The following is a 10,078-nucleotide window of genomic DNA, read 5'->3' as shown; positions in this document are numbered from 1 at the left end:
GGTGCTCGATGGAGCCGGAGGATGTTGGGGCCGAGCGGATCGACGATGAGGTTAGCGGCTGCGGCCGACGGTGTCGGAGGAGGGGGCGCCGGTCGACGAGGGGACTCCGGCGAGGGGAGCAAGGCGAGGGAGGCCGGATCCGTGACGGGGCCTCCGGGATCCGTCCCTCTCCGGCAAGGAGGCGGCTTGGGCGAGCGGGACCCGGTGGAGGGGCGCCCTGCAGCCACGGCGAACGCCATGGCCGCAAGGAGGAGGGCTCTGGTGTGAGCTCCTCTGCTCGTCGCGGGTGCGGGCTTGTTGGCTATTGCGGTCACGCTGGCCGGAAGCTTGACGAGGAGGCTCGGGCGCGCTCGGAGACGAACGGAAGGTGGAGGAGAAGACCAGGGGCGGTGGTTGCCTTGCCGGCGAACAACAGCTGTGACCCGCCAGGGGAGAGGTGCGGGGAAGCGGGGGGGAGAGGAGAGATTGCGAGGGGGGGTATGAGGCGCCTCGCCTCTGGTCTAGGTGTGTGGCGGCGCGAGGGAGATGGAGAGGGATCGAGCGAGAGGAGTGGGGGTCAAGTGGGTAAGGCTGGCTGCGGGCTAGGTTAAGGAGGGGAGCCGGGCTGGGCCTAGTTGTTTGTTAGATGGGCCAAGAGCCCAGTAGATTAGTTTAGTTTAGTTTTTTTGTTTTGAAATATATTTACTATTTTCGTTAATCCTATATTGCATTATATTTTAAGTCTAAATGGTCTTTTTTTAAATGAGAGACTTGTCATAAAAGTACTTTGCAATATTATGGGGTTGTCCGCTAGGCTTGGGGGCAATTGAAAAAAAAATGTCTAGCCTTTTGTTAATTCTCGAAAAAGCCAAAACTAGAGCTATTGGCCCTGTTTTATTTAGGTTAGGAGCATCTACTTACTTCCACAGACTTTTGTTCTTATATGACAATTAGTTAGTGAACTCTTGCAACCCTGCGAACATTTTTGTTTTATCATTTGAAGAAATAATAATTTGACTTCATTTTAAAAATTGAATTTGAATTCGGTTTGGATCAAAGTGAGGTTTAGAAAGTTAATCGCGATGACATGGCACCATTTGTGTGTGGTTAATGTAGCTTAACTACCGGGGTGTTACACTCTCCGGACTGCTGTATTATGTAACTTAAGTCGTCAGCATCTGGAGGCCGGACATAAGTCCCTTGAAAGTTGGCCCTAAAAGCATCCTCAAGTTCCTCCCAACTTCCAATTGAGTTTTCGGGGAGGCTTTTCAGTCAATGACGAGCTGGTCCTTTTAACTTGAGGGGGAGGTATTTGATGGCATGGAGGTCATCCCCACGAGCCATGTGTATGTGAAGGATAAAATCCTCAATCCAGACCCCAGGGTCCGTCGTTCCGTCGTATGACTCTATATTCACGGGCTTGAATCCCTGTGGAAATTCATGGTCTAGCACCTCGTCCGTGAAGCACAGGGGTGTGCGGCCCCTCTGTATCTGGCCGTGTTGCAGCATGCTGTTGGCTACTGTTGCTCCCGGTGTTGATTCTGGACTGGTATTTGGTCAGTATGATCGTTGTGGTGGCCATCATCCCGCGTCGGAGCATGTCCTCTGGACCCATAGATGGATCTGGCCGCACTGGCCTTTTTGTCCAGGAGCTCTCGTAAATCGCGTGCGGTATCGGTGGCTGCTCTATCGCGGCCATGAGGTGGTTGGTTCGGTTGAGTAGCCGTATTGTTTTTGGGCCGAACGGGTGCTGCGGCTTCATCGTCAAATTCGGGTAGCAGTTTGCGCTTTGGGTAGCTCTTTGTGTGGCGATTATAGCCACGTTTCCCTTCGGTGTCCAGCACCTTATTCCATCTTCGGTTGAGCGTGTCCTGCGCGGCCTTAAGCCTTTGCTTCTGCTTCTTCAGGCTCCATGCTGTGGCCAGGAGTTTTCTGCGGAGGTTATCTTGTTCCGAATGTTCTTCCGGGATGATGAACGCATCGTCGACCGGACTGTTCTCTTCTTTGGAGGTAGCCGGATGAGTTTGGCCCTTTGAATTTATGTGATTGGGCGTCTGCTTCGGGTTGTGTTCGGCATGACCTGGTTTGTCTTGCTCCATTGCTGGGTCCCTATGGTCGTTGTTGCCTTCGGAATCAACCGAAGTGTCATCCTGCTTTGGGTTGTTATCGCTATTTTTACTGTGACTGGACCTGAGGCGGCGCTTACGCCGTCGTTTTTGCTTTGGCCCGGGGGGTTCACTTTTCCATCCTTCTTATCTGCCAAATACTTAGGGCAGTTCCGCTTCCAGTGACCAGTCCCTTGCAGTATAAGCGCTCAGTCTCAGGCTTGGGTCCATTCTTAGGTTTCTTCCCGGGAGTGACAACTTGCTTGTCAGTCTTTTTGAAGTTCCCTTTCTTTTTACCCTTGTCGTTTTTCTTGAAACTAGTGGTCTTTTCTTGTCGGAAAGACTGACAAGCAAGTTGTGAACATCACTATGCTGATCATATCTACTATATGATTCACGTTCGACCTTTCGGTCTCAAGTGTTCCGAGGCCATATCTGTATATGCTAGGCTCGTCAAGTTTAACCCGAGTATTCCGTGTGTGCAAATCTGGCTTGCACCCAGTGTATTTGAACGTAGAGCCTATCACACCTGATCATCACGTGGCGTCTCAGCACGAAGAACTTTCGCAATGGTGCATACTCGGGGAGAGCACTTATACCTTGAAATTTAGTGAGGGATCATCTTATAATGCTACCGCCGTACTAAGAAAAATAAGATGCATAAAAGATAAACATCACATGCAATCAAAAATATGTGACATGATATGGTCATCATCATCTTGTGCTCATGATCTCCATCACCGAAGCAACGTCATGATCTCCATCGTCACCGGCTTGATACCTTGATCTCCATCGTAGCGTCGTGGTCGTCTCGCCAACCGTTGCTTCTACGACTATCGCTACCGCTTAGTGATAGAGTAAAGCAATTACATAGCGCTTGTATTTCATACAATAAAGCGACAATCATATGGATCCTGCCAACTGCCGATAACTTTTACAAAACATGATCATCTCATACAACAATCTTTATATCACATCATGTCTTTACCATATCACATCACAACATGCACTGCAAAAATAAGTTAGACGTCCTCTACTTTGTTTGTTGCAAGTTTTACGTGGCTGCTACGGGCTGCTAGCATGAACTGTACATTACCTACGGCACAAAAACCACAAGGTGATTTATCAAGTTTGCTGTTTTAAACTTCACAAGGACCAGCCGCAGTCAAATTTGAGTCAACTAAAGTTGGAGAAATAGACACCCGCCAGCCACCTTTATGCAAAACTAGTTGCATGTCTGTTGGTGGAACCGGTCTCATGAACACGATCATGTAAGGTTGGTCTGGGCTGCTTCATCCAACAATACCGCTAAATCAAAATAAGACATTGGTGGTAAGCAGTATGACGATCACCGCCCACAACTCTTTGTGTTCTACTCGTGCATATCATCTACGCATAGACCTGACTCGAATGCCACTGTTGGGAAACGTAGCCATGCAATTTCAAAAAAATTCCTACGCTCATGCAAGATCTATCTAGGAGATGCATAGCAATGAGAGGGGGAGAGTTTGTCCACATACCCTCATAGACCGAAAGCGAAAGCGTTAACTTAACGTGGTTGATGTAGTCGAACGTCTTCTCGAGTCAACCGATCAAGTACCGAACGTACGACACCTCCGAGTTCTGCACGCGTTCAGCTCGATGACGTCACTCAAATTCTTGATCCAGCAGAGTGTCAATGGAGCCGATGAGTTCTGTAAGCACGATGGCGTAATGACGGTGTTGGTGATGTGATCCACGCAGGGCTTCGCCTAAGCACTACGATGATACTATCGGAGGAGTAAATGGTGGACAGGGGCACCGCACACGACTAAGAGAATAATTGTTGTGCTTTGGGGTGCCCCCTGCCCTCGTATATAAAGGAGTAGGGGAGGAGGCGGCCGGCCTAGAGGGGCGCGCCATGGGGGGAGTCCTACTCCCAGTCCGAGTAGGATTCCCTTTCCTTTCCAGAGTAGCAAAGGGAGAAAGGGAGAGGGAGTAGGACAGGGAAAGGGGGGCACCCCCCCTCCCCTAGTCCAATTCGGACTCCCATGGGGGGCACCTCTTGTGGGCTGTCTCCCCTCTCCCCTATGGCCCATGTTGGCCCATTAATTCCCCGGGGGGTTCCAATAACCTCCCGGTACTCCGAAAATCATCCGAAACTCCCCGAAACCATCCCAGTGTCCGAATGCAACCTTCCAATATTTCAATATTTACCTCTCGGCCATTTCGAGACTCCTCGTCATGTCCGTGATCTCATCCGGGACTCCGAACAACCTTTGGTCACCAAAACACATAACTCATATAATATCAATCGTCATCGAACGTTAAGCGTGCGGACCCCATGGGTTCGAGAACTATGTAGACATGACCGAGACACCTCTTCGGTCAATAACCAATAGCAAAACTGGATGCTCATATTGGTTCCCACATATTCCACGAAGATCTTTATCGGTCGAATCGCAATGTCAATATAGTTATTCCCTTTGTCATTGGTATGTTACTTGCCCGAGATTCGATTGTCGGTATCTTCATACCTAGTTCAATCTCGTTACCGGCAAGTCTCTTTACTCGTTCCGTAGTGCATCATCTCGTAACTAACTCATTAGTCACATTGCTTGCAAGGCTTCATTTGATGTGCATTACCGAGAGGGCCCAGAGATACCTCTCCGATACTCAGAGTGACATATCCTAATCTCGATCTATGTCAACCCAACAAACACCTTCGGAGATACCTGTAGAGCATCTTTATAATCACCCAATTACGTTGTGACGTTTGATAGCACATAAGGCATTCCTCTTGTGTCCGGGAGTTGCATAATCTCATAGTCGGAGGAATATATATTTGACACGAAGAAAGCAGTAGCAATAAAACTGAACGATCATTATGCTAAGCTAATGGATGGGTCTTGTCCATCACACCATTCTACTAATGATGTGATCCTGTTATCAAATGACAACTCATGTCCATGGCTAGGAAACTTAACCATTTTTTGATCAACGAGCTAGTCTAGTAGAGGCATACTAGGGACACGTAGTTTTGTCTATGTATCCACACAAGTATCAAATTTCCGGTTAATACAATTCTAACATGAACAATAAACATTTATCATGAATAAGGAAATATAAAATAACAACTTTATTGTTGCCTTTAGAGCATATTTCCTTCAAAATGTTGTTACATAAAAAAATGTGTTGTGTTGTACTAATTAGTTTAACGAGCTATCGTGAGAGTGTTTATTAATCTTGCGAGCTTCAAGCTTTTGGTCCAGCCCAACTCCTGTGAATTTTTACGTGGTTTCCTGCCTACCAAATTATACGGGAAGGACTATGCTCCCGTAAATACGAGGGAAGTTGGGAGAAATTCTATGAATCCAGAAAAAAAAGGTTTACATGAGCAGTTGAAGGGTTGTTTTTATCTTAACCTTTCATGGAGTGTAGTTTTTTTTACCAGTACGGGAGCTATTCTAAATGCTCATGAATTCCCTTGAACTATTTTTGCAAAAAAAGCACTTGAACCAAAAGACCCAAATTCTAGTCCTAAATCCTTACTAATTTTCTGACAATACAAAATAATATTTCGTCAAAAATTAAATAGACAAAGCGTGCAATTTAGCAAAAATCAAATTAATTGCAACTCCCTCTGTAAAGTAAACTAATACTGATTTAGAGAGGGAGTACGTTGGGCCGACAGGACCCACCCTAACTGGGCCGGCCACGGCACGGTCCGCCGTGGCACGATTATTAGTCGGGCCGTGCTGTGCCGGCACATGTGCTGTGTCCTCCAGCCTAGGCACGGCCCAGCTAATAAACGGGCCGGCCTGTGGCACGTTTAGCACGTTAGGTTGTATATTTTTTAGCCCGTTGGGCTATTGTTAGGCCTATTGGGTGTATTTTAGAACACACATATATAAAAAATTCTAAATAAATAATTATTTTTGAGACAAATAAAAATAATAACTGTCCATTTCGTGCCGGCCCTGTGCCCAGCTTCCAAGCCCAGACATGACCCAAGGCGTGCCGGGCATGACCCGTTTACCCCGTGCCGTGCCTCGTGCCGGCGTGCTCGCGGGCTGGCCTGTTTGGCCCGGCCCGTTTGGATAGCTTTGGTGTCGACAGAGCAAAAATAAAATAAAAAAATCCATCATCCCCGCGGCGACTTTTCCTCTCCACCGTATCCTCCTCTGCCCTCTGCTGCCCTGCCCTATCTCAAGCTCCAATCCACCGTGCCCTAGACCTGCCGCCGAACGTGCCCTAGCCACCGCCGGCGCCTCCCGCGCGCGGTCGACGTCTCCGCCCCACATCGCCGCGCCTCCGCCCCCGCCCCGTCCGCAGCCTTTGCTTCCCAGGTACGTACGAGTACGAGCTTTCTAGGCGTCGATCCGGTGGTTGATTACTCGATCCCGAACTGACCTAGAGGGATTCCGGGTCTAGATCCGCCTCCGATTTGTTTGGCGACAGGCGCTGTTGCTTTCGTTGTAGAAGGAGGAGGAGGAGGAGGAGGAGGAAGGGGAGCCCTAGCCTTCTAGGGCAAGGCCGAAGCAGATGGGGGCGCCGAAGCAGAAGTGGACGGCGGAGGAGGAGGCGGCGCTCAAGGCCGGGATAGGCAAGCACGGGGCCGGGAAATGGCGCACCATACTCAAGGACCCCGAGTTCAGCAACATCCTGCGCTACCGATCCAACGTTGACCTCAAGGTTCGTTCCTGCGTCCGTTTCATCAGCTGTCAGACCCTGCGCGGTTTATCCGCTCTAGATTGGAGACTCTGATGACTGTTGCCTGCGTGGATGCGTGTTTGCCGACTGTGATTGCAGGACAAGTGGCGGAACATGAATGTCACCGTGAACGCGTCGGGCACTCGCGACAAAGTGAGGACGACGACGACGACGACGACGCCCACGGCTAAGAAGCCGAGGTCTGCTCCGAAGCAGGAAACCCACTCGACGGCGATCACCACCATCACCTCTGACGGTGATGATGACGTCGTCGACGTGAAGCCTATCATAAAGCCTATTGTGACGTTTACTACAGGTTCAGGGAATAAATCGCTATCCAGGTAGGTGCCCTGTTTGATATACTGGTCTGGAATGCTTGTTTTATGTCCTACGTTCTACCAGTATCTTGAACAGAAACTTGGAAGGTTTTTGACTGCTTTAATGTACCTCTATGGTGCCGTTCCTGCAGGCTAGAAAATATCATACTGGAGGCCGTGAAGACCTTGAATGAGCCTACAGGGTCATACAAAACAGCCGTTGCTAATTACATAGAGGTTTCTATGCTTCTCTTCTGTTTATGGTCTACTTGATCACAATGAAATGCTAACAACAAACCGAATATATGATCCTTTACAAATGCCAAATTTCGTAGTCTTCATTAATAAAACATTACTCATTTACGTCGCTGATCACTTGATATAGTTTTGATAATTATTCAGGCAGTGATGCAAAAATTTCTGGGACAACATAGACATGCAGAAATGATTTCATGATAACTAGTGGCTCCAAAATTCCATTCCATTGTGGCAGAGTTCTACATAATCTAGCTTCTTATGTAGATTGCACCATTCTTAACATAATTTTTCATGTCATGTAGGAACAATACTGGCCACCTGCTGATTTTGATCATGTACTGTCTGCAAAACTGAATGAGTTGACATCATCTGGGAAATTGATGAAGGTAGGAGCATTTCTTTCTATCTTAACTCCATTATTGTAGATTATAAAGAGGTGGGAAAAAGGGTGCCCTGATATAATGTAGCAAAGTCACATTACCATTGTTGTAGGTTGTAGCATATAATTTAAGTCTGATGAAGCTCAATTGAATTGAACTAGGATGTTTTCATATTGTATGTTTACATATTATGTATGGTTTATCATTATATGGATGACTGTGCTTGATATGTTGTGCTCCCCGCATGCATTCACCCTATCAACATGTGCACGAGCACTCTCTGTTCCAAACATTGTTTGCCTGCTATTGGCATCTACTTATCTATTCTATTACAATTGCTTTCAGTGTCGTAACATATCTAGTACAGTAGTACAGTACTTATCTACTCCCTCCGTTCCTAAATATAAGACGTTTTGGCAGTTCAAATTGAACTGCCAAAACAAAGAGATCCAGCAAAAGGTATAATAGTATCTTTATGAAATATAGTATAACATTTTGAATCTTACTAACTACTCACTCTGTTCCTAAATATATGACGTTTTGGCAGTGATATCTTTTGTATGCGCATTTTTCCCCATGGTCCACCTGAAAATTGTAATGTTATATATATTTCTAGTTGGAATGTAAGGTCCCTAAAACCATGAACCTGGATAATCTTTCTATTTTAGCCTTGAAAATTTGTATGTGCACACCTAGATAGACTAGGTTACTCTTTTTAAGAGTATAAGCCATATGCCATGCAGCCCGGTACTAAAGTTTAACAATTTTAGGTGAATCGGAAGTACAGGATAGCCCCTAGCTCATCTTTTTTAGAAGGGCGAAGCTCCAAAATGCTGCTGCTTGATGATATAAAAAAGGAGCCAACCAAGGTAGAGAAGGTAGAGAGGGATGGCTTTACCGCCCACACTAAATCTCAGGTAGATGCCGAACTTGCACGGATGAGAAACATGAGCGCAGAAGAGGCTGCAGCTGCAGCAGCTCGTGCGGTTGCTGAGGCAGACGCTATCATGGCGGAAGCTGAAGCCGCAGTGAGGGAAGCGGAGGCTGCAGAAGCTGATGCTGTAGCTGCACAAGCCTTTGCGGAGGCAGCAATGTTGACATTAAAAAACAGGAGTTCAGCAAAATTGGTAATTCTTCTAAGTACTTAGGCTCTATGTTCAACTGTTTTTATTTGCATGTTTTCAGTTGACATTTTGTTGCTTTTGCATACTGCATTCATATTGATGAGTAAAACATTAAAACACATGGACACACATAGTCAGAATTACTGCTTGTATGAAGCAATTTATAGGAAATGGGCACTTCAGAATCGTGAAAAGAACTATGTTATCTGCTCAGCAAATCCTGAACGCCCTTCATACTTACATGCAGATCATTCGAGGTTGAGACATCTTGTGGGAGCTGCTTCAGCGTCCGCATTCCTCTGACCTTGTTGTGCGCGCGTGCATGCCTGCTGAATTCCAGCGCAAACTAACTGATGCTTTGGTGTTACTGGAGCCTTTTGAGCTGATGGCAATGCCGATCTGTTATTTGAATTCAAGCAAGCTCATCCTGTTCAAGCAGCGCAAACTTGCTTGGTTTTCTGACTTGCACCTTGAAGCTAGTTACCTTTCTCCCTCATGCGGGTTTGCCGAGGGATGGAGGAAGACCAACTCATATTTAACTCCCACATGGCAGAGCCGTAAATGGGATCTGCACAGGCTGTGGGATGATGAGAAGTCCAATAAATATAGATGATGGTCATTCCATCTTTCTGGACCCTTGTTGCTGTCATGGTTTAGGTCACTGCCATGTTGGAATTTTATTCACCATGTGTTGGATTACCTTACCTTCCTTTTGCGGTGAATCTTCCGAATGAATCGTGCCATTCAGTTTGCCGCTTGTCTGTCTGGTCTACCCCAGGTCAAGGTATTTGGTACAGAATAATCACAGTGTCTATAGAATTTATTCATGTATTCAGTCTGTATAAGTTTGCCAGGCCAAAATAGTTGGCAATATAACATGTTTTGGTAGGCCAAATTCACTCAATATTTATCTTGGTATTGTACCGGTACTTTGAAAATAACGCAGTTGTACATCCGCGGATCCAACATCTACCAATCTTTGATATTGGTAAACTTGGGTGGCATATGCGTCTTGGTTCAGCCCAAAGTTTCTTGAATTGTACAAAGCGCACACATGCTTTTTCAATCCGTGTGATTGTTTACCAGAGAATCGTTGTTATTCTCCATGGAATACAGCTGGACGCTGACAGTCACCAATTCACTGCACTTTCCTGTATAGGATCATATATATAGCGTGGATTTGCAAACAAATATACAAACATATTGCATGTTTAAGGATTTGC

General features: G+C 46.5%; 1 protein-coding gene across 1 annotated transcript; it reads left to right on the top strand.

The window, feature by feature from the left end:
• The first annotated feature begins 6,227 nt into the window (after window positions 1–6,227).
• Window positions 6,228–9,875, top strand: LOC119307312 (single myb histone 5-like). The gene is made up of 7 exons (XM_037583392.1): window positions 6,228–6,412; window positions 6,498–6,758; window positions 6,876–7,117; window positions 7,246–7,330; window positions 7,654–7,737; window positions 8,502–8,858; window positions 9,103–9,875. Exons 2-7 carry the CDS (start codon window positions 6,609–6,611, stop codon window positions 9,115–9,117), a joined length of 933 nt encoding a protein of 310 aa, XP_037439289.1. The 5' UTR covers window positions 6,228–6,412; window positions 6,498–6,608; the 3' UTR covers window positions 9,118–9,875.
• Window positions 9,876–10,078: the final 203 nt, after the last annotated feature.

This window comes from Triticum dicoccoides, chromosome 5B (genome assembly GCF_002162155.2).
Source record: "Triticum dicoccoides isolate Atlit2015 ecotype Zavitan chromosome 5B, WEW_v2.0, whole genome shotgun sequence".
Taxonomy (NCBI): Eukaryota; Viridiplantae; Streptophyta; class Magnoliopsida; order Poales; family Poaceae; genus Triticum; species Triticum dicoccoides.
Note: the sequence above shows the minus strand (reverse complement) of the source record. Positions and strands in the feature narration are given on the sequence as shown.

What these genes read in the sequence shown, in the direction of transcription:
- LOC119307312 (XM_037583392.1), top strand. Translation starts at nt 6,609, where the DNA reads ATGGGGGCGCCGAAGCAGAAGTGGACGGCGGAGGAGGAGGCGGCGCTC. An exon ending in GATCCAACGTTGACCTCAAG is followed by an intron (nt 6,759 to 6,875) that starts GTTCGTTCCTGC and finishes CTGTGATTGCAG; the next exon opens with GACAAGTGGCGGAACATGAA. An exon ending in CATCTGGGAAATTGATGAAG is followed by an intron (nt 7,738 to 8,501) that starts GTAGGAGCATTT and finishes TAACAATTTTAG; the next exon opens with GTGAATCGGAAGTACAGGAT.